This window comes from Rhodnius prolixus, unplaced genomic scaffold (assembly GCF_049639745.1).
Source record: "Rhodnius prolixus isolate KJV_2025 unplaced genomic scaffold, Rpr scaffold_3, whole genome shotgun sequence".
NCBI lineage: Eukaryota > Metazoa > Arthropoda > Insecta > Hemiptera > Reduviidae > Rhodnius > Rhodnius prolixus.
In genome coordinates, this window is record NW_027411603.1 from 40,077,655 (window position 1) to 40,102,160 (window position 24,506).

Below are 24,506 nucleotides of genomic sequence, written 5' to 3' on the forward strand. Positions count from 1 at the left end.
TCAAAAACTTTCTTTAGTTTTTACAGAACAGATCAGATTTGTTGATTTGTCTTCGCGATGCAAAAGTATGGAAAAAAAAGAATTGCAAATATGGATCATGAATTAATTGTGGAATATACGTACATCAAGAAAGAGATTCGAAACTAAAATTACCTACAGATTAGAGCCCTGGTGTTCTATTTGAAGCTAAGTCCTTATTTTGATTTCAATGAAAGTGAGACCATTTCTCAATACCAAAAATAATACTTCTTCGGCAGAAAGAGATCATCGGTATCAATATGGCTAGCATAAGTTGGAACTGATAGATTTATTATTTTCTTCGGAATATTTATTTCTTGTACTAACAATAGTTACATGTTAATTACTGAACCACCAATGTCAATACCAACTCCATGATGTGTGTGGGTTGCAGGTGTTCTCTACCTATCTCTAAGATAATTCTTAGAAAGAAGAATCATTCTTGTTGAAGGACCTTCTTTTTTTGTATCTACGCTGGCAGTATCAATTTTTGTAAACGTAATGGAGAAAGGTTACTAAAATGTGACAAGGAACAGAATCTTGTAGGCAACTGAAAAAACAAAATATTAAAGCAGCTTTTAATGCTCGCCCCCCAAAACTTGTACAGTTGGCAAGGCTTATCTTTCAAGTCATTCGAATTGTTTATTTATTTTTAATAGCATTGACATCCAGAAATCGCGTTTGCAAACTTGGGTGTACCTCCCTTCTGAGGCGGCAATATTCTTCGCAGAAGTTCGATTGTTTCTCTTTGAACCAGATTTTTATTTCCTTTGTTCTTTCTGCCAGTGGCAGCTACACCCTTCATGTAACCAAAGTCTTGTAATATTTCTTTCCAATCTAAGGCTGTCGTAGTTGCTCGCACAATTGTTTTCTACATTCTCCCCATCTAGTCTGCTATTTGCCCACACTTCCATTTTGGCTATTCTGTTTTTAAACGCAGATACAAATCCTGGGTTTCTTCGTATTTCACATTGCACATTTTATCCTTAATTCTCTCATTTTAACGGTTGGAATATGAGCTGAAACGCACGTCAACAGTAGGTAATGTTCAGAATCCAAGTTAGCTGATTCTTAATTTGCCGAATGTAGCGGAATGATGACATAATTCTGAGAAAATAATGAATATAAAGGAGCCAAACAAAAAGTAGTTATTATAGAGATAGTAGGGAATATCCATAATTACATTTTAATTATTTCCGTGGAGACGCAATAATCGATTTATAAATGTTACTCAAATCGAACATAGCAGTTGGTCATATTGCTTTATTAAGTAACTAAACTATGAGTAAGTTGTTCGTTCACCTTCAGCGGATGCGATCCGCGTAAAGTTCGGTTTAGACTGTGAGAAAAGTAGATTACCAACAAAATTTTCATTTATATAAAAACAATAAAAGTACATATAATTTTTTTAAACAGTGAATATGAGTAACAATAGTTCGGCTTTGTTTGCTTGTTCCAAATGTTTCACCAAACATCCATTTGAGGAACTGTCGTCCGGACAACAACTTTGTAAAGTAAGTAATTTTATTTAAGTATATTTAAAAAAAATGTTACAAGTCTTTAGTAATTATTTGCATCTTTATTCTTACAAGGTACACATTTAGCATTTTCAAGAATAATTGTATTTTTAGTGTTGAATTCGTTTTATAATTAATTTTTGTGCACATATTCTCATAACATTCATTTATTATAAATATAAAAATTTACAAAGATTCACCTTAAGAGTTAACCTTCTTCTTGAAGGTTACACTATCGGTAAACAAAAAAAGTTGGTACAATTTAGTTTTTTTTCGTTTACTTTGAGAAATATCTGACAAATAATTTAAAAGTATTATTTCGACTATGTATTACAAGGTTTTTTCTCTTTATTCGTTTTGAAAAATTAATAGAAAAGATAACCCCTTTCTTTCATGTCGTTGGGGAGGTTACTGCAAACTATAACATACGACCATGCAGCTATCCACTGTAGACTTAAGTAAATATATGCATTTGGTTCCGTTTTATTCTGTTGCAAAATTTTTTTCCACCTTTCGTGCATTTTTACCCTCTTATAAATAAATCATGAACACTAGCATTTACAATAAAATTACTTCAGAAAGCCTTGGATTTGGTGTAACCCAATTTCTTGAGTGATTGCGACACGGTAGCTGAGCTGTTGGAGGCGAGACCTGTAAACCTAATACTTACGTGGTACTTGGTTCGATTCTCGGTCGTAGGCCTTAAATTTTATTTAAAGGTTAATAAAAGAAATTTACAGTAAAGTATGTTTGCTAGACACCTAATTGGTAGATGGGCGTAAAACCCCTTGAAAAAGTAGGAATTACTTTACTTTATTGATGGGTCTTCGAATACACCACAGTATTTACATTTTCACCCTAGTTTCTTTCCTTTTTTTAATTTGAAGCGAATGAATAATCAGAACATTTATTTTGTTTTTTTTTTAAATAAAATAAACTTTTGGGCTTGGTTATTGTGTGAAATTCAAAGAAAACTGTGGTGCATTTTATCGCAATGACGAAAAAACAGTAAAACTCATATTTCCGTTCACAGTTTCTGGTCTAAATGGAATCAGATTCGAACTTTCTTCATCGTATTTTGAACCATTTACTTTCACGTACACCTACTTAAGTAAATTCTGTTAAAAGACTCTCTAACTGATTTACACCGGAATAATTGCCTAAAAAAGTGTGGGTTATGAACATGTATTCAACTAATGCCTGCCCCTGATTATTACTAAGGGGATGTTCTTGAAGCACTAAAGTATAATTTATGTAGATTTAAGAGAATAAAGATTATTTCCAATTTCAGGCATAATTTATTAATTTTTTTGCTAAGCTTTCGACCTAGTGATTGTCGTTTTCTGATTTTATGTTATTAACAGTTATAGTATGTTATACATTATGGGTATTGCCTCTAAAGTTTTGGTCTTCTGCCCTGACGTAGAGGAATTAAAGAGTTAGTTGAGAGACCTGACTGTTAGTCAGGACGGAAGACACACCAACCTTTGATGTTAAAAATTTAGAAGAGCTTATATAATACTTCTCGCGTTACACACGAACACAACACACAGAGTATTCGATAGAAATTTAAACTTCAGGGACCTAAATTTATAAAATTTTACATGGTCACAACACGTTGCCGAGGAACGTTTGTAGAAAGTTAAAACATACAATAGTAAGTTGTGTAAGTTTCGAAACGTAGCACGTGTAAGTTTCCTTTTACCATTAGAAGGATCGTGCCACCATGCATCTGAACACTTGACGTTAAATTAAACTAAAATTTCAAACTCCATGCAAACAGCACAAATTAAATCAGCAAATTGGGAAATAGAACATTTTTCTATAATGCATAATAATGAATCTTAAATTTATAAAACTATATATTCTTTGATGAATGAAAGTACAGAGTCCATCCTTTGTGAAAAAGAATAACTTCCTTTAACAAAAAATTAAGGTAGCAGGATTTTCATTGTTGAATTTATCCATTTTTATTATGAAACTTGATTAACAATTTAAAAGTTGAACTTTTCCCTACTAGACCGGCAGAAAGCAGTAAATTTATTTCAAATAGAATAAGAGAGAATTAGTTAATGGCAGCTGAATTTCAACTTTAAAGGAAATTTGTCCGTGGCACATCATTTTATTAACTATAAAAGATAAAAGAAAGACAAAGTTGAGTGAGGATATTTCATGTACTACAAGATTAGGTATATTACAACATGATTTATTGATTAGAACTTTTAGGGGGGGAAAAATATTCATTACAGATAGAATCTGTAAACAACAAAAAAGTCAAATTTAGCTTTGTATAGTCTAGGGCAAGTGTCTAACCTAATTGTCTGATAATTATGTTTCTGTAATGATGAAAAACTTTAATGTTTTATTATTATTATTTATTATTCTTAAAATTAAGGTTTTTTTTATTGTTAACAGGATTGTAGGGGAGCTTTTCCGTTTGTAAAATGTACATACTGCCGTTCAGAATTTCAGCAGACAAAGTGAGTTATTGTTAATGTTATTTATGCGTTAACATTATTATTGTGTTTTCTTTCTTTTCTTTTTTTTATGGTGTATCTTATTTAATACCAATTTATTAATTTCTATTGTACATTATTTTTTACATTTCTCAGTATTAACATAGTTATAGAGACTTTCCACTGTTGGCCTTCTCAACGTGCTATTCTGCGTCGCTCATCGCGGTAAAGAGTGGATTGCTATTTCAGTTGATGTTAGTTTTCAATTTTAGTTGTAATAGTAAGCGCATTAGAGGTGCCTTCATCTTCCGTAATGACTTAGAGGTCTAACCACTAATTTAGAAATTCCAATTCAGCCAAAATGGGCTTAAAGTCTGTTAGAAGGCGCAATAGAAATTTATTGTGTCTTCTCTGATCATTACCTCAACTTTTGTTAGTAAGAGTTTTAAAGAAAGAATTAATGGCGTTACTGCCAGACCTTGCGCTATGCCCTGTAATCTTTCTGAGAAAAACTCCTGCTTTGGCAAATAAATCCGCCTAATTTTTCCCGGACTCTCTAAGTGGCTTGTTATTAACTTGTAAAAGTAATCAAAGCCGTTTTTAACAAGTCCAGGCGGCACATTTATGGGCGATTACTTTAGCCTAAAGCATTATCTTTTAAAATGTGTGTGTAGAGAGCTTTCGGTAATAGAAACCTCAAAAAGCAGTTACAAATCTTGCTGTTTCTTCTCATACGGAGATAGATGACTCGTCAGTACAGAAGCCAATCCTCTTTCGGATACATTTCCTAAGGGTAAATAATGATAAAATATCAAGAGATCAGTACGCTAGAGAAATTCATGTTAGTGGATCCACACTGAAATCCTGGATTTAAATCTAGTTGGCTCTTAGATTTTTTCTTCCTTGGTGCTTCTTACAACTCACTATCTCTTGATGAATGTTATTTGTACTGAGAGAACACTATCTGTTGTGGCGATGCAAAACGCTCCGGTCACTGATGATGATGCGCCTAAAAACAAAACAAAATGGTAACTCGCGTAGTACTTGGTGCTATCCTAGGGACGAATAAAAAACGGCTTCTTTCTTTTCTTCTAAGAAGAGGAAGCAACGTGATCATTAAAAAAGCGACTTTACTGAATAGTAAACTTAAATTTTGATGTTTATAACTTTTTTTCCCTGAAAATCTACAACTATGTAGGAAAATTATTTAAACCAACTTTGGGGCGACATATGTAATTTGGAGATATACTTCTTTGATAATGGAGCTACCGGATAAAGGGAGGGGGTAGAATAGTTGCTACTAACTATACATTTTTATTTACTTGAAGTGTAATTTATGGCCAGCTCAGAATTTATTTCTACAGTCTAAGAATAACTGTACACTTTCATTAAATTTACCAACTATAGTTGTACAATTATTAGGACAGATGAAGTCATGTGGATATTCATGCCTATTTTATCAACATGTAGTTTTCGCTAAGAATAGATTCTTCGAAATTGACTTACAGTACGCAATTTCCTTTCCCCCCTCACGAATGGTATGTAGATATGGGAAGAGAAGTGTTGATGAGATGAGAAAAATTTATTTGCAAAGCAAAACACAATTAATATGAATATGAATCAAAACTTAATGGAATCGCAGCCGTATCTTTTTTGTTTTTGCATTTTATTAACACTTATATTGAAAATGAATGATTAACTACGGACAAGTTGATTTGAATATTTTTGCAGAAATGTTGATTTCAGGATTTTTTTTTACACTAAAACGTTCGGATAAGTTTAAATTGTTATTATTATTACTTTAATTAAGGCTTTATAGAAATCTTAACATACACTGCAACATTCTGTAGGGTTCCCTTCTTTTTCCATTCTGAAAGGTTTCTGTAATATTTACTTTTGATTCAGCGTGAACTCTAAATAAATTGTTTAATCCATCTCGGTGTTGTTATTATTATTAGGAAGAAAAATGTTTATACATAGTAAAAAATACAGGTATGAAGTATTGTTATATCATCTATTAAAAAATACCAAGGCTAAAATTTGATATTTTGCCAGGAAAATCTCAAAACGATTTTCTTCAAATTTCACCTTGAAAACTCTCCTTAGGAAAATTTATTTTTAGGTATCGGAGGGAGGCCGCAACAATGAGCTAGGCTTTTTAAATTGAATTCGTAATGTAAGGTTCTGTCATCTAAGTAATTATCTCACAAAATTGATGAAGATAGATTTTTTTAATTTTTTGATGATTAGTTTATTGATTACTTAGATTGTTTGGGATCACAAATATTCTAACAGGTTCGATTAACCTGGATAAGTTTCATTTTGAACATTAAACTGCATTCAAAAATCGTGTTCTTCTTTTTTTAGAGTGACTTCAAAAGAGTAGTGAATGTCCTTTTGTATTTATCGGCAATCTGGGGCTTCAGTTTTCAGTGTATTAAGATTGTTCATTGAGACATACAGCCCTTATGTGAGAATTGTAACTAGAGAAATCCACATACAACATAAATCCAAATGAATACTAGGATTTTGGATTCTCTTAGCAATCTTGTTAGTCTTAATCCCTCTTGTAGGATCCCTGAATCTAGGTAGAATACTAATTACAGTTTTTAAAATGAAGAGACCTCGATAATGATCAGAAATAATTTGGCTAACTTGATATCGTACTTGAATTATGAATAACGTTCTAACCTGAGGATAGATAAACTTAAATTTAGTACTTGCTGGTGATCGACTTCAAAAATGAAAAAATAATGAAGAAAAATTATATTTTTGTAGAAATTTTTTCATCAGTGTTCGTATTTAATTTGTAAGACAATGTGTCTTCCCTTCATTGATTTCTTTCAACATGTTAACTACATATTTTTAAAGCTTTTGTTTCCAAATCATTTTTTCCAATAAATTCATGAACCTCTTGAGATAGCAGAACCTTTCCCAAGAGTATTAAAATAAATTAGAGAAATCTTAGAAAAAGATACAAAAAAAAAAAACCTTCCAAAAAAAGTAAATTATAAATCCAACAGTTTACTTAACTTTCTCACTTGGTGGTGAGTTGAAATGACCGGAGAGTTTGAAAATTTCTCAAAATTTTCTAGTTTCCTGTTTTTTCAATGACATTTTTATGCATCGTTATGCTGTTGTTGCCTCTTATTGTTCTTCGTTGCTGTAGTTAATCCTGTTTTTAAATGATAATATAATAATATTAAAGAAGATTCTGGGTAAATATATGAAAAATGCTTATTTTTAATTGCACTCATTTTTTTTTTTAAAGAGAATCAAAGAATTGCTTTATTGCATACCAAGCGTATAGAAATTAAGTTTTACTACAAATACAAGTTTTGCAAATATCTGAATGAAGCTGTGATTAATGTATATATTTATTTATTTGTCCGTTAAAGTAAATCTTATTGGAGCAAAAGTGCTTTCACTTTTAGTCTTTACCAAATTGCATGTGGTTGAGTAATCCATAGCAATATTTCGGAATACTTACAATATTTACATATCAGAAAATATTGGGCTGTATAATATCTTGATCTCTGCTGGCCACAATCTCATTTCATTTAGTTATGTCTCTGAGGTCTTCTTAGATGCTCAATTGTGGTGTTAGATGTCGCATACTCATTCAACAATTAAATCCTCTGTTTTAAAATACATGAAACCGATGAATACTAACGGGAAGAAATATCCATATCTTTGGTGCCATTCATATAGCGCGAAAAACACTTTTATTGTTTGACTAGCGGATGTGAGGAACTTGGATTCATCTTATCTTTAGTCAAACTCTAAACTATTATCACCTACATTCATTTTATACTTCATTACGTCGATTTATTTGAAACTTTTTAAATTATTATAGTGCCAAATGCTTGTTTGACAAAAATTTGCTATACCTCAGATATTTTGACGAGCCTTACATTAAAATACATATATTCATATATATCTTTGAAGTCGATTAATTATTATTTTGTGTAAATTTATTTTATGCGAGTTAGTTAGTATTATTTTGTAGTTTTTATTCGCACAAAGCAGGAATTTTTATTAAGTAATCTTAAATAACAATCACTGTGTGATTTACTTAATAGGTGTTTGTAATTTGTGCTTAGTAACGAAATAACACAATGTTTCCTATTTAAATAGTATTTTAAGCACTGCATAACTTTGTTACCCTGTATTGTACACATGGGTCATTTTCGTAAATTTTAATTCCATATATCTGATTAAGTGATGCCTAAGTTGTTTCAATTTTTAAATTCTATATTTACAACTGTTTCATATATCTATCAGCCAAAATTCAAGTCAGTTGAAAGGCATTTATCAGCTAGAGACAAAATGATAGGACACGAACACTTTGTTTCAGAAAATGTTTATTTGCAAAGTAAATTTTGTCTGAATTTTGAAAATAATGGAATCAAACATTGAAGAGTAGTTGGTAAAATTGAATTTATTGATAAAATTGTTATCATTAGGCAAATTTTTAAATTTATTACTTGGATGTTGAGACAAAATAATATACTAACCTTCAGCTCATTTTGACTCCTGCTTAATATTTTGTTGAGCCTACTCTGTAGTTTATTACTTCGAACATGCTGTTAGGAAGACTTTTGCAGAATTTTTTTTTTTTTTAATTGTTCGAGATCAATGAACTGTCGACTGGACCTTCCTTTGTTGAGTTCTCTACAAATTTCAATTTATGTTGAGGTCCAATGCATTGGATAAATAGCAAAGCGGACAACTAGCAAACCCTCGGCCCTTACGGAATCTGTAGAAAGGTTAATTTTAAGGGCTGCACTGTCTGCTTGGGCAATTAGTGCAATTTCTGTTGTCCACTCAAAGGAGAAAAATTTAAGAAAACTTGGAACATTTAAAATAATTTAAACTACCACTTTTAAATTAATCATCTGCACCTGCAATAGTAATATTTAATATATTTTCTCTGCATACCTTTCTGTAGCAGTTTCTGATAAATCGTACTTACCAGAAATTTGTTAACAGCAGACTGAAGTGGTTTTTTTTTCGTTCTCGCAATACTGGAGATCAAGTGAAAATTTTGGAGTGAGTTTTTATCGAAAATAAATTGTTTGAGGATTTTGAAATGGATTTTATAAATGGTGTATGTGATAAAATATCTCAAAAAATAATCGCATGAAGCTAAAACTTAATGTTACGTTTAAGATTAACCAGGGAACCATTTGCAATTAAAATCTCTCGATCTGCTATACCACTTTGCTGAACCGATTTATCAGTTAAATGAATATTAAATCATTTGTGTAATTTTATAGTACCATTATTTTTAATAACCCTTCTAGAATATACTTTTTAAGTCAATAAAAATATGGACTAGGCCTTCAAATGGCATTCTGGACCTAGGTTCTCAGTTTTGCACAAATTACCAGAAAAATATTTCTCTTAATAATCTAAATAAGAGTCATTTAACGATACAAAAATTTTTCTGATTAAGGTGTCTGCTTTTTTAAGTGGCATCCATAAAAATACTGCACTGCTCGTACTTTTTTCTATAGCACTTTGTTGGACTCTTTAAAAGTATTCTACAACTTTGAATTTATTTTAGTAGTCCATAATGAATTGAAGTAAGCTTCGAGAATGTTGGATTTTCTTTCTCTATGTGGGCTTTTTTGCGTTGCAAAGTATTTGTGTTTTTGAGGTCTCCAGACCCATCTAAGCTGTTACTATAAGCCAGAGCTGTGCAGGTAACAGGATTTTAATTTTGGAATTCTAACTTAAAATAAAATCCGTAAAGAAATGATATTTTACAGAATATATGTTTGAATTTTTAGCATTTTCTCAACGATGTTTTGAATAGTTATTCTCTAAATATAAGTTTACAGTACAGTTATGAAACTTATAAATTATATTTTAAAAATTTATTAGAAAAATGAAATTCTGATTTTTAAAGATACTAGGTTTCTTTTTTTAGCTACTATAACAACTTCTAGTTTGACCAGAAGATAAAGTCGAATTCAGTTTTAATAAGCAATCATTGATTCCATCTATCTTTCAACTCCTCAACAAGATTTGCAACTAACACTATACAAATATTGGTGATTTTTCAGTTCTTCGTCTATATTTTCTATACTTCGATGAGGTAGATTTTGTAATTGTTGTTGTCAACAATAAGATTGACTCTTTCTCTTTGCGAATTTTATTAATTGATTTATTGTTGTTTCCTAGAATTTCTGTCTTTTTTTTTTAGGTTTTTGACTTTTCTTTACTGGCCAGTTAGTAAAGTTAGCCAGTGTATTGTAGGTATAAAAATGAGAAAATATATGTTCTTATTATTTAAGAATTTTATTGTGCTTGTATAACATTCCTAAAAGACATAAAATGATAACTAAATCATTTTTAACTCTCTTTTTAGACTTTAACTATACTTTCAGGTGGATTCGATTAATACAAAATTCCTTTGCCAGATCTTCCTTGATTCAGAACAAGTATTACCTGGGTGCTTGTATACGCAGTATCTTAAAAATCTCCTTATCCGTTCTGTTAGCACAGGAGTCGGCAACCCGCGGCTCGCGAGCCGCATGCGGCTCTTTTATCCAAATTGTGTGGCCCTTCAGCCTGCCCAAAATATATTGTATATTTTGATTTCGTTGAAAAAAAATGAAAATTTCATTTATTAAAGATATTTTTTCAAAAAGAATTTAAAATATGATAGGTTTGAAATTTGAACAGAATTAAATTAAAATGAAGTAAATAATTATATAAGACTGCCGCCTTTTCATTCTAACACAGTTTTAGTTCTTATTTATTTGTTTATTTACTTTGCAATATGTGAAAATAAATATATAAAACATTTAAACGTTATTGAATACCATAAAATAATAATTTGAGGATACAATCGATCTACAGAGTTTGTTTACACTATCATCCTTGCGGCTCTTAGTAAGATTTATTAAAATTATTTAAGGAGAAATGGCTCTCTACTTAAATTAGGTTGCCGACCCCTGTGTTAGCATGATTTCTGACTTTCGAATATAAAAACCTCACCGCCAATGATGAGCAGACATTCACTTGATATGATTCAACAATCTTCGATTTCCTCACCACCCTCAAATCTCTCTCCTTCCTTGAACTTGACATTACTTTAGGATGTTGCTTCCGAAGAAGTCCTCTTGAATAAAATGTATTGTTACCTTGTAATGGTTAACGGCCTGGAGTAAGCCATATCTATTCTTCTGAAATATTGGAGAAGAAAGGTTCCTTTAACTATTTCGTACTCTGAACTATCTTATTGGCCAAGTTCAGAAGTTTTTTCGGTCTAGAAATGGGAACAAACTTTCTTAGAGGAAACTTAGTAATATTTCCAAAAATATATTTATTTATATTTGCTACAGAATTTTCTGGCAATTATTTTCTTATACATTTTTTTTTCTTAGAAATGTTAATTATAATATACTTAATATTTCAGTAAAGTGAGTACCAGCACTATTTGTACTAAGTGTGAAAACAATGTAAAGCAGTTTGGGAAACCATCTGCTTGTGAATACTGTAATATTATTGCCGCTTTTATCGGAAATAAATGCCAAAGGTGTACAAATTCAGAAAGGAAATATGGACCGCCAGTTACTTGCGAACAGTGCAAACAGAAATGCGCTTTCGACAGAAAGGATGATGATAAAAAAGTAAGTAGAAATTTGATAATGTTTTTTATTATAAGTAATGTCTATAACATTGGATTGCATTTTTTTTTATTTATTGCTGGGAGTTTTAATTTAAAAAAAGAAAAAAACACATATCATTAATAATTAAAAATAAATTTATCTCGTGCAACAAATTACAGGTTGATGGGAAACTATTATGTTGGTTGTGTACATTATCTTATAAACGAGCACTAGCAAAAACTAAGCAAAGTGACGCAGAAAGAAGAGCGCATATGAAATTAGCAGCTCAAAGATCCAGTAAAACTAGAGATAACAGGTAAAGCGTATTTTACATTACCTCTGAATGAATGTTGAGAAATATACATAGATTATATTATTTGTTGGATTTATTTAGCAAGACTTTGTTGGGTCTTGTTTTAATTTAAATAAATTTGCCAGTTTATTGAACTCTTATGAAGAAACATTTGTATTTGTTGATTTTTTTTTTTTTTTTTTTTAAATTTAAATGTTTTTTGTTTTCGTTGGCTTTACACTATATTTGTTTTTTTTGTATCGGTTACCACATTACTATTCTATTAACTCTAAATTTATTCAGTCCACCTTCTATAGCTATTGTCTTCAGTGTATTGTAAAATGTTTCAATAATATTTCGTGAAGGGATTAGCTTCAGTGGCACTTAACTCGAGTTATAAATAAAACTAAAAATTGATTTCTCCAGCATCAGTAAAATGATTTTTTTATTTGTTTAAATAAGGATCTACATTTTGTGTAACATAAAAAGAAATTTTATTGATTAATATTTTTGTATTTATGTGGTACGTTAGTGTAATGATGTAAAGTGTAAAAATATCTAGCGATGCCAATTTTTTAAGGCGGGCTTTGTCCAACTACCAAATTTAGGTGTAGAAGACAAAGGCTATTAGCTAACGTTTTTTACTATAAATGTTTCATAATTAACATTAATTAAAATCCAAAGCCCAGACCGGGAGTCGAACCAAGTACACGATTTCATCTTATTTTTGGGGGCCTCGCTTCTCGACCGCTATTAATAACCGCTCGACTATTGTGGCGACTAATTTATTATGTTTTGGCATCTTATTCCCAGCTCTTAAGTCGCAAAATTAAAAATTCTTATGAGGTTTCAAATGATACTTTTGTTAGCTTGATTTGAAATTATTTGATTTAGTTCCTCTCAATGCTGGTAAAGAAAGAACAGTGACACGTCAAAATTTCTATAGGATTTTCCCTGGAAATACCTTTTGAATTCTTCTGAGTGAGGAGGAAAGAGAGAGCAGGTGCAGCCAACAAATCTTAAAACTTATTTCTGTTATCTTAATTCTGGTTTAACCAGAATCAAGTTGAAACCGACCAAATTAGGAAAGAGAAAATTGGTACCTGAAGTTTTAGTTATTATGTTTGTTCCATCCTAAGGAGGATCATTTTAAGATAGTGAACTGGCTTTTTCTTGTACTGTTGGTTTAAAGAGTTAACAGTCTGAATTGATTTTGGACAGTGACAGATTTTCATATATTAATCTCTCTTTAAGGGTTGTACTCAATGCTAAATCAATGACAGCAGGTTCTTAGAGGTTAAAATTAAGTTTTAACCAATTTGTCTTTCAGGAACCTTTCTTTTTTTTGTATAATTATTTTTTCTTTTTAATGTTGTTATTTATATTAATTAGTATACTTCATAAATTCAGATTTTCAGGCTGACTTGAAGCTGGTATAAGCTGATATTTTACATTATACCTGAATCCTTCTTTCTATCTTTTGTTCAACTTTGTATTACCTTTTTAATTTTTCTAGGTTAAGAGGGCATAATAAAAGACCTAATAGAGTGGACGTAACAAAAGTAGATGTTACTCGACATGAATCCAGTGATAGTGGTTTAGCTGTACCACCAGCTAATAAATTAGCAAGAACAGGAAATCATAGGCCTCCTGGAGATGTGCTTGATCCTAATTCTTCTGATCATGTTGTTGCCATGACACAGCTCAAAGAACAAATGGCTTCTTTACAGAAACAATTATCCCAAAAGGATTCCCAGTTATTAGCTAAAGATAAAATGGTAAGTTATTTAAATTCTGATATTCCATTAATTTTTTTATTATTATTAGTGGATTAAAAAGTAAATGAGTTCTTTTTTTTCTTTTTTTTATATAAATAATTTCAGTTTTTATTTTACTACTAAGCATATTTTGTTTATTCGATATGGTTGACATCTCGTTAGCTCGTTGTGTATCATAGTGGAATTACAAAACATAAGAGTCTAAAGTGTTCTATTATTATTATTATTATTATTATTCTATTATTATTATTATTATTATTATTATTATTGAAATAACGTAATATTACGAATAAAAATATAGTACTGCAAAATTCATAAATCTTCTAGTTATCTTCTGAGTCTTTTATTTGCTAGGAGTTCATTTTAAAACTGTTATTGTCTTGAAAATGAAGATGCATTGTTTTAAAGGAAATGGTAATAGAAAATCAACGTTAGGATAACCAATTGCGTACTGCTGTCAAATGTTCTTGATCTTTAGTATTGTTTTATAGTTGTAATATTTTAAATATAACTTACGTTGTTTGAATCTTTGTTTTATGCTTAAAAAGGGTAAGCTTGCATAAGACAATTATCGTTTAAAAATCATGTACCTAAGATGTATACAGAAATTATATTTATTTATTTTTCATTTATAATTAATTTTGGTTTTCTGGTTCTGCTTCCCATAATTCTGTAGGGAAGAATGCTGATGTTTGCCAAATTCATTTGACATATCTAGAACATGAGATTTTTTAAAATTGGGGCAGGTTTATTTTAATGAATACAATACAAGATTAACAAATACTAAAAATTTGCTTTGGATTATAATCAAATATAAATATATATTTGATCCGACTAAATGATCAATGTTATGGCTAGCTTGAGAGTAATATATTTAATTTTTGCAGAAATGAACTTGCCCTATTTACAAAATACAGATTTACTACGTTCTGTAACATTCTTATTGTTAGAATAAGTTTAATCCGGTGATGATTGCGAAATAGAATGGCTACAATATCTTTTTCATGTGTTTTTGGAGTCTCTGTTGTTAGAAGTAATAAAGTTAAGGCTTGAAATGCGCAAAATCTCAGCTAAAATTATTCAATGAAAATTTTTATATTTGACAATAAAAAATATTTTTTTTTTGCAGAAATTGCTTAGAAAATTGAGTTACTTATCATTTAAGTTTTAACTTTATCAGACTTCCTCGGAGATTCGTTTTTTATTGTGAAATTTCTCCTGCAATCATGATTTGAATAAATCTTGGCACTTTTGTAAATAATATTAGATTTTAATGTATCTTAATATAATATTCTTTCCATAATTATATTTACTCAGGCATTTGAATGGTTGTTCTAGATTAATATTTGGATTTTTCAATTCATATTTAACATTATGAAACGTTATTAGCAATCCTTATGATACTCAAATTCATAGAGAGGAAAAAATTTATCAGAGCCACAGAATTCATACAGTTACAGGTATGATTGTGAGACAACTTATTCTTACAATGAAGAAAATCTTGTTAAAACAAAGAGCGCAGGATCAAAAAGACAAGTTACTCGACATCTGAAAATGAGCACAACATTCAACAAAATTTGATTTATGAAGAAATGGAAAAGAACAAAAATGGTAAGTACCATTGTTTTCTTATGAATTTGAAATTTGCCTAATCAAAAGGTTTATCTCGAGGAATAGTTATCGCTTTTCTTATACTTACGTTAAGAACGTGATATTAAAACAACTTGGACTTGTCACTTTCCGCTGCTAAAATCTTACAAAGAAAATTTCTACATTACCCAAATTCTAAGAGATGATGATAATAATAATAATTTGCACGAATTATTTGGACCATATCGATTTACACTTCCTTAGAGAAAAGAGTGATCCCAAAGTGTTTAGTTTGGACATTGCACTGTTATGGACGATGATGCAGTGCTTAATACTAATGTAGCAAGAGTACTTAAATAGTGAATATATCAGAAATAAGTGAAATGTGTTTGTAATAGTTATTTGAAGTTATTACGTTGAAGAAGCACACATCGTTCCAGAAGAGAAGAATGAGCAGTTTAAGGACAAAGCAAAATATTCAGAATTCATAAAATTCAGTGATTGGAATAATATTATGATAATAAAACACTAAATTTTTCATTGGAAGTTATGCTCTGAGTAACCTAAATACGTGCTGCAACTAGTTGTAAGGTCTCTTTAAAATGGAATATTCAATTTTATTCATAATACTGAGAACGAGTAGGTTCTCTAAAGAACTGATATAAATTAAAGAGATCAATGAAAAAAAAAATTTTTTTTCGTGTGATTTCGGTTATTTCTGTAGGCATGCTGCTTTATGCTAAACTATTGTAACAGTAATCGGAGATTAGGAGGGACTAATAAACCCATGAGATTCTAACCTAAGTGTTTTCTTGAAATTGGCCACTAATTCCAAGAAACACTTGGTTGGAACCCATCCCACTCTAGTCGGCTCTTAACTGTAACCATCTGTATTTATTTAGACCCGAAATTAGTATGTCCAAATATAAATCTTCAGTTCAGTTGATTATTTTAATTAACTTATTTCTTTAGGTTACTATTTCAGGACAATATTCTTTAATTCTGTTGGATGTTTAATGTTCATTCAAGTTCAATGTAATAATGCCAATCATTTAAGGAAAATGAATATTTATTTTTGCAAAATTGTGTTTCCGAAAAAATCAATTTAAATTTCCCTCCTAACCTACGTATTGCTGGCAACAAAAACAAAAATTTGTTCCATCTTTAAGAATAATGTTCTTTCAAAGCATGAAAATTTGTCTTTTTTTTAAATTTGTTTTAAAGTATTTTTTTTTTTTAAAGCTGTCTTAACAGTACTCTTTAAAACCTTACTGGCCATTTCTGTAAATATCTAAAATAATATTTGTATTAATTTATTTTTAATGTATGTACATAAAAGTTGTTAGAATCCGTTGGGATCAATCATTAACATTCTTGATCATAAATGCAGTTAACATTGTAATTTTTTCAACTAAAAGTAATGTGTTCTTTTTATGCAGTATTGAAGAAAATTTCTAACAGTAAAGAAGTCTTTCAGCGAAAGAAAAAAGATTAATAATAAGTAGCAAGTAGCCATTCCTTATTCGCTGCACAACTGACAGTACCATTAATAGGTTACTTGAAAAAATTAAATACAATAATTAAGTACCTTAAAATTCATTTGCATTACTTCTGGCAAATGAAATCCGCATGTTTTTTCAGAGAATGAAGGCACTTATCGTGCAACTGTCTTTATGTAACTGCAGTGATGGCACTTCTATTAGAGGAAAATTCAAGTTTTCATATTTTTTTCTTTTTTTTTTTTTTTTTTTTTTGCTTAAAACATGTTAGCCGTAATTCATGTGTTAACCCGTGGTACTGGAATGAGCACGCAGAACAAGTGAATGTTTTATGAAAAAATGATCTGGCGTCGTGGAATCTCATTGAATTGAAGCTTATTTACCCATCCTTTAATGAATGTTGTTTAATAATGTTTTTAACTATTATTCTGTTGACCCCGCTTGAATTCCAAAAATTTCGTTCTTTTGCATTAGATTTCTTTCTGTGAATACTTTATGACTTTTGATCTTATAGTTCAGTAATTATGGCTTTAGGAGAAACAGGAATCTTCAGTGCTTCTTTGAAGTGAGAACTCCTTCTTTTTGATTCTACAATGCAAGTAAAACGGTTCCTATTAGTTCCTATTTTCCTTCTGTTTTTGGGCCTTCTCTTATCACCTTGCTGAAAATCGTCCAAAATTAAGTCACCTCTTCTCTCTCCACTTCAGATAACCCAAATATCTCATCCACCGATAAGCTTAATCAGTGACTTTCTTTCCATACAGTTTCACCTACTCTTGATTGTACCTCATTATTTAATCCTACTTCATGAAGCCAATATCTCTCAGGATTTTTCCCATCTATTGTTTCGGTTGTTTCGAAAGATACTTAATTTCTTTCTGGAATAACATCTCCCCTGAAAAATGAATACCACATTTGGGATATCCAGTTGTTCAGCTCCATGTGTACTTTTCATTTCATTATCAGGTACTTAATCTTTGGCTTTATTCATTTCAAATTCATGAGTGCTGATTCGTAGTGAATTATTCGAAAGCGCAGCCACGAAGTCCTGCTGATTTATTTAAATTGATCCTAATTTACCATAATTCAGCACCATGAAATTGATTAGAAAAAAAATTAATGCAAATTTCAGCAGAAGACCTGAAACTATTTTCACATATGTTATTATTTGTCTGATTCATTAATATTAATGTATTTTCTTGGAATTTGACGAAAATGGAATTTCTATTGTAAATGTATTACTCATCAGTTGTTCTCTTTTTCGTTAACGAATCTAATTAGTGCTAACTTTATATCACTATGTGAAATAATTAAAAAAAAAAAAAATGAACTCATTTACTAAATATTTTTTCGAAAAAATATGGAAACCCTTTTTTTTTGTATGTAATAAATATTTATAAAGGAACATGTATAACATAAACACTGAAGTGAGATATACCAGCCCGTCCCTTATGAATTGACTTTTAAATAATACAGTTTAAACAGTCTTTGTTTCATGAATAATTCCTAAGTATAGTTTAATAGTAATGCACTGGTTACCAATTTTAATATATAATAGTAACCAGTTATGCAGATGCCATGAGAACATTTGTTTGTATTATTCCTGATAGCTTTCCTCAAAACCTCTGACTTCAAACATCACATGATAACAGTTCTGATCCGGTCTTCTTTAAGAGGCCGTAACGCTACTATTTTTTAGAGCACAATTTATTAGCTTTTGCTGCCTATTCCCCTTCAGTAAAGATCCTTCCACTATCGCAAAGTTCGGACGGCAGTTTAGTGTTATTTATGTGCTAATAAGTTGGATTTCGTTGCTCGAGTCGTTGAGTAGAAAATTTGATTTGAAGTGAGTGGGGCTAACTAAAGTAACCTACCTATATTTTAATGTTGTTAAGTTAACCCACCCATATCGAAGTAAGTATAAAAAACAGTTCTATCGGCAAATAAGCTGTGCTATACATAAACTGCTCCAGTATAATGCAATAAATTTTCTAAATTTAACATTTTTGTACGAAAACCATTTATACATAGGAAGTGTTCGCAGGTGTAGGCAAGGTTGCTTTAATGGATTGAAATTGAGTCTTGAGTAAAACCGATATCGTTCAAAATGCAAAGGTATCAGATTTTTTTATGTTGTTGCTAACTGCAAGGCATGCACATTCACTATTCCTCCAAAACTCATTCTGCGTTGTATTCTCAACAACTGATTGTTAATTAAATTACTTTAACGCACAAGTGGTACTGATTAGTTTTGGAGGACACATTCTGTCGAAATTACCGAAATATAGAATGCAGCCTAGAACAATACCTATTTAACAGAATGCTAAGAAAAATAGAACTAGGTTTAGTTTTGGAGTTATAAAAAGAAAGTTAATTTTTATTCTGCAGTTAGGTATTTTTCGCTAGTTTAAGAATAATTTTGCACCACATGTGGCTTATTTATATTCGAGGATAATGGAATGACGAGGCACGAAACGAATTTAGAAGGTGTAAATTATGCGGGTACTGTAGTTACCTACAAAATACCTTTATATTTGAAAATATATTTAAAAAATAAAAAGATATTGATTTGAAGTAATACTTCTTATTGTCTTCATTAAAATACAATAACAACGATGTTTAATTAACTATTAAATTTATATCGGTGCGAATATGTGTATATTATGGTTTTTGCAAAAAAATGTTAATTTTTACTATATTTGCTTCATTCTTGTGCAACAAATTAACACCAAAACCGTGTTTCTGTTTATTTGCAGATAGAATCGTTAATTATATAACAATATAGTGTAGCTATGGTCACTTTTATATTAAAAATTACGCTTAATATTTATAGAGTAAACATTATTTAATGGCTTCTCCCATTTCACAGATGTGAATTCCTGCTCAACATCTTGAACAACAAAATCCAGATTAGAGCAACTAATTAGCACACAAATAGAACTAATTTATTGGCTAGGTCTGAACATTTTTTTGCGATGATAAGGAGGAATGGGTAGCTTAGTACGGATGATAACTGAAGGGAATAGGATGTAGCTGCAAAAGCTAATTATGCCCTAACTGAATTGACATCTGATCAGTGTTATGAAAGACACTACCTCAGAATGGAAGATTAAATATAACTAACTAAAGAATATAACCTGTAGATCTAATCTTAAGATACATCTCGTTTCCTCATTATAAAAAAAGCTCACAGTTTAAGTGGCTATTTTATATTTTATGGATCTGATGACCAATACGTGTGGGAAGGACATTAAGTAAATATCTTTTTGTGATCATTATGTAGTTGTTTACAAAAACTCTGGATGTCTAGTTTTTCTTTCGAATTTAGTTAAATTTTAAACTGTAAGGAGAAATATGGTCAATAAAGACTAGAGAAAAATGTGTTCTAAACTTGTAGTGATCTACAAGTTGCTTAAATTTCATTTATTATTAAAATGTCATACGAGTACAGAGCTCTTTCAAACTTAAGTAGCTCCTGGTGAAGGCACTACCATAAACGTAAAGCAGTAATAAAATCAAGAAAACTTGATGTGGCTATTGCATCCATGTCCTTGGTATTCTTTATTTTACCCTATGAATAAAAAAAAAAAATTGTTGAAATGTTTGGCGCCCCAGTATTCGAGCCTATCTAGATGAGGGCCGCAGAGTTAAGATTTAAACTGATTCTGGGTTCAGTTACAAGTCGTGACCTTGATTGAGTTTATTTAATGGGTTAATTTAAGAAATTATTATAAAGAATTTAGTCTGTTCGCTTTCTTTCATGTCACCTGATCTGTAGGTGGACGTAAAGTTCGCTTGGAATAAATAGACATTACTTAAATTTACTTTAGTAACTAAACTGCTTGGGTTATTTAAACACCTAATGCTTCAATTCTGTACTGTATTAATTATTTATTTGCAATCTAATTATTAATTTATTTAATTGTTTTTCTTTTGAAAGAGGTTAAAATCTTCCCTTTAATGTCTGCTATGAACCTAAAATTGCTGCAGTCTACTTTTGACATTCATTTTTTTTTCAAGCCTATGGTCTCAAGATCTGTGTGCATATCCTTAGGTATCAAATTGTAGTGACAATACAATTGGTACACCTTTTCCAAATTCCACTTCATTTTAATTTCCTTACACAACTCGTCTCTTTTTGTTTATATGAGCTAATATCTTTTCGTTGGTGATGGTCGCTTATAGATTATTGGCACAGCTATATCTATGAGGTATGATTTCCTCAGTGCTTTATTTTGCTGAACTATGTCATTTCGGTTATTAGGTGTGCATCTGTTTTCACGATACTGCGTACCACCAAATGGGTAAAAAAGTATAAACAATTTTTTTTACAAAAAGCTGAACACGACAGTATGCTTTGAATTTATTGCATTTAACTGACGATCAAGAACATTACTTCTAATGCAGAGTACTCACTTTCTTTGATATGTAGACGTTTATTAGCAAACCTTCTACAGGTCATTTGAAATACTAATCCTACAAAGCTTGCTTTCTACTTTTGAAATCCTTGTATATAAAATTCTTCTCTCATCCCCGAAGAGGAAGTACTGCATATTTTCAATTTTTTGTTTTCATCTAAAATACTTTTTGAGGTCCATTGGAAGTGCAATTTAACTGTATTTTTTTTTTAATTTGTAGTTCTTACTATTTCTTAAATCTTCTTATTAAATATACGTAACATAATACAAATCACACTATTTTAAAGCAATTTAATCGTGGTAAATTATGCTTAATATATTATGTCTTCATATACCTATTTACTTATATTATATGTGTTCTGTAACTTTTAAAATGTTTTCCCAGATAAAGCCGTTTAAATTTTAGGAATAAGGTAGAGTTAATCTTCCCGGTAAAATTCATTTTTAGTACAATACGAGCATATATCCTCACTACCGGTATTATATTTAAGGACTGTAGAATGTACAATGTGTAAAATTCCAAATTCGAAGAAATCTGGTCGACCTGAAGTGCTACTTAACTGTAGTTTTTTTTTTGAAAACTTCAAATTTAACGGTAGCGGAACACTATAATATTAAAGTAAAATTTCTTTTAAGTTGAAATCCTGAATTTCGTGCCAAGTTTATTTAATTTAAAATTTTGAAAATCAAAAGTTGTAAGTGTTTCACAAAACATTTAATATTTCTGAACCCCCCCCCCCCAAAAAAATAGTTAATTAAAAATAAAGGTGTTATTCAGGAATATTACTAAATTTCTGAAATTTACCAAAACAGATTCCATATTAACATTCTCTCTTCATGGGTAGAGCATTTATAAGAAGGCTCTCCCATTGCTCTAATTTTATAATTATCTCTAGTACTTTTAAAATTCAAAAATATAAAAAACTATAAAAGAAAATGGATATTAATAGGATATATTCGATTTTAGATAACTGAATTAAAAGCAAAACATTTTACTTCTGAAACTGAACTAAGAAATAAAATGTTGAATAACGAAAAGGAACATGAAAAAAAAGTCGATCAATTGAGTTTAAAAATAAAAACATTACAAAAGGAAGTTGCCTCGCTAACAAAGGGTTATAAAAAAGGAGCGACAGCAGGACTTGCATCTTCATCTGGAGGCGGCGGAGGCAGTGGTAGTGGCACCGATAGTCCCCTGGCTTAATTTAAATGAATTAAACAAATATAAAGATACGATTTATCACAGTTTATTTTGTAATTTTTATTGTCGCATGCTATATTCTTTTAATTCTTTTATGTTGAATATTAATTGGTTTGAATTGTGTAATTGTCGTATAAATGTTTATCCAATAATTTTGATTAATTTCAAAATTAAAAAAAAAATCCAACCCTTTTATTTACTTATCGCCTCTTACGCAAGTTGTCGGTTTTTATTTTACTGTAAATAAATAATTTTTAAATCTTTATTCGATAGATTAAGTTTTTACCTAATGATTCATCATTTTAATTAATTTAAAAAAAACAACTAAACAATTACACATATTCAACCACATAATTGATTCTACATAATGTTTTACATCATGTACAGAAATTTGTAGTGGTATTTTTATATTCAAAATTTCTGTATCAAGTATTTATTAAGTAAAGCAGTAAATTATGTATCTAGAAGGACCTCCTACATGTTGATGAAAATTTTTAATCTTTTAACTGAAAGAAATTATGTAAATAATTTTAAATTTTTAGATTTACTTTGTTCTTGAACAAATTAAAGTATGTTCTGTGTGAAGTACCAAGATGAAAAGAATTGAAATATAATTTTAATTAAGCATTTATGAAAAGGCTTTAAGATTAAAAAAAAAAAAGAATAGAGGAAGTAAATAAAATGGTTTTCATTTTGTCTAAATGTGAAGAAAAAACTTTTGTAAACAAAATTGAAGTTCTTCAAATTTCAGTATAAATATATCATTTGGAAAAATTAAGAACACTCTAAATAGGATATTAAAGAAGCATTACCCATTTATGTATATTTATGTATATATACATATATATTATATGTTGTGGAAATATATTAATAAGAGGGAAAGAAAACATGTATAAAGAAAACTATTTGATAATTTATGTGGTGGACGTAACCTAATTTTTATATTTCTAAATCTTATTTATTTCACCGTTAGACTTGTTTTCATTTTCCGGGTACTTTATTCATGTTTATGTTATCATTTTATTGCGTCACTTTTATTAGATCAGCTTACTAAATTTAAGAAAAGAAAATTCAGTTGAATAAATACTTAGAAATCAATTTTAGTGAGAGGTCAGAATTGTAGGGAAACTTTTCTGATATCTGATATTAAAAATGTACTTTATCCAAAATATTCTCTTGAAAAATTCACTAATTTTACTCTCCATATTTTACATTATTATTGTAATTATTGCGACTCCTTACTGGAAAACGCTCCCACATAAGGATATACCCCCGGAGCACTTAACTGCTCCCAAAGCAGCCCTCGTTAATATCACAATATCATAGCCAGCAGTTCATAAAATGCAAACTAGATTGGAAGCTTACCTGGTTAAAATTTAGCGTTAAATGCTTAGCTGTTATACCTGTAATGTTTTGGCTCGCTTAAATTAATTACTGAACATTTTGACAGAAACGAAACACTTCTTTGAATTTGTAGCAGATCTTAATGCACAGACTGAGACATTTGTAAGCTTAGCATTTCTCATTTATGCAGATTCGCACTGAATTAACAATAACCACCTATTACTTCATTTTTTGTTTTGTAAAGTAACGCTCGTATTTAAATTTTCCAGAAGTATAACCGCTAGCCCCTCTATTTCCTTGTGCAGATTTTAAAAAAAATCTCTTCTTTTTTTTTTACACGTCACATTATACATTGGCATTTTATTTATTATTTCAGTACTTTTAGTTTCCACCCCTTTAATATTTGTTATAGCTCAGGTAATCCTGCTCTAATTGACCATTCAGGATTGTAATTTGTTTCAGAAATGTATTGCCATTTTTTTTTATTTGGTTAAAATTGAAATTTATAAATTATAATTTTAGTCACAAAATGTGCGCGTTGAGCATTACCGATGTTGATTCACTGTATATTCTTGACATGTTTGTCATGTACGAGGGTGGATAAGCTGTTCATGTTAGCCGATCTCATTTTTTTGGTCATCGGCAAATCGGGCGATCGCGCACCTTCAACGTGCCAGGTTGATACCAAAGTCTGTGATTTTTTTTTAATCAAAACATTTTGATAATTGGCGAACGTCAGAAAACTGGTCGTTGTACAAAGTGAAGCAAGCT

At 30.1% G+C, this 24,506-nt stretch overlaps 1 protein-coding gene across 2 annotated transcripts; it reads left to right on the top strand.

Moving 5' to 3' along the window:
* The first annotated feature begins 1,256 nt into the window (after positions 1-1,256).
* Positions 1,257-23,690, top strand: LOC141452700 (protein FAM76A). Of its 2 annotated transcripts, none has more exons than XM_074125084.1 (6): positions 1,257-1,532; positions 3,951-4,015; positions 11,421-11,634; positions 11,793-11,929; positions 13,422-13,683; positions 15,022-15,223. In XM_074125084.1, the coding sequence occupies exons 1-6, from the start codon at positions 1,440-1,442 to the stop codon at positions 15,070-15,072; spliced, it is 822 nt and encodes a 273-aa protein (XP_073981185.1). In that variant the 5' UTR covers positions 1,257-1,439; the 3' UTR covers positions 15,073-15,223. The 2 variants fall into 2 exon arrangements, with proteins under 2 accessions (XP_073981185.1, XP_073981184.1); XM_074125083.1 differs by lacking the exon at positions 15,022-15,223 and adding an exon at positions 22,158-23,690 and having other exon boundaries at positions 1,258-1,532.
* Positions 23,691-24,506: the final 816 nt, after the last annotated feature.

Coding starts and splice junctions, on each gene's coding strand:
- LOC141452700 (XM_074125083.1), top strand. CDS start 1,440: ATGAGTAACAATAGTTCGGCTTTGTTTGCTTGTTCCAAATGTTTCACC. Junction 1,533..3,950: donor CCGGACAACAACTTTGTAAA/GTAAGTAATTTT, acceptor TATTGTTAACAG/GATTGTAGGGGAGCTTTTCC. Junction 11,635..11,792: donor GAAAGGATGATGATAAAAAA/GTAAGTAGAAAT, acceptor AACAAATTACAG/GTTGATGGGAAACTATTATG.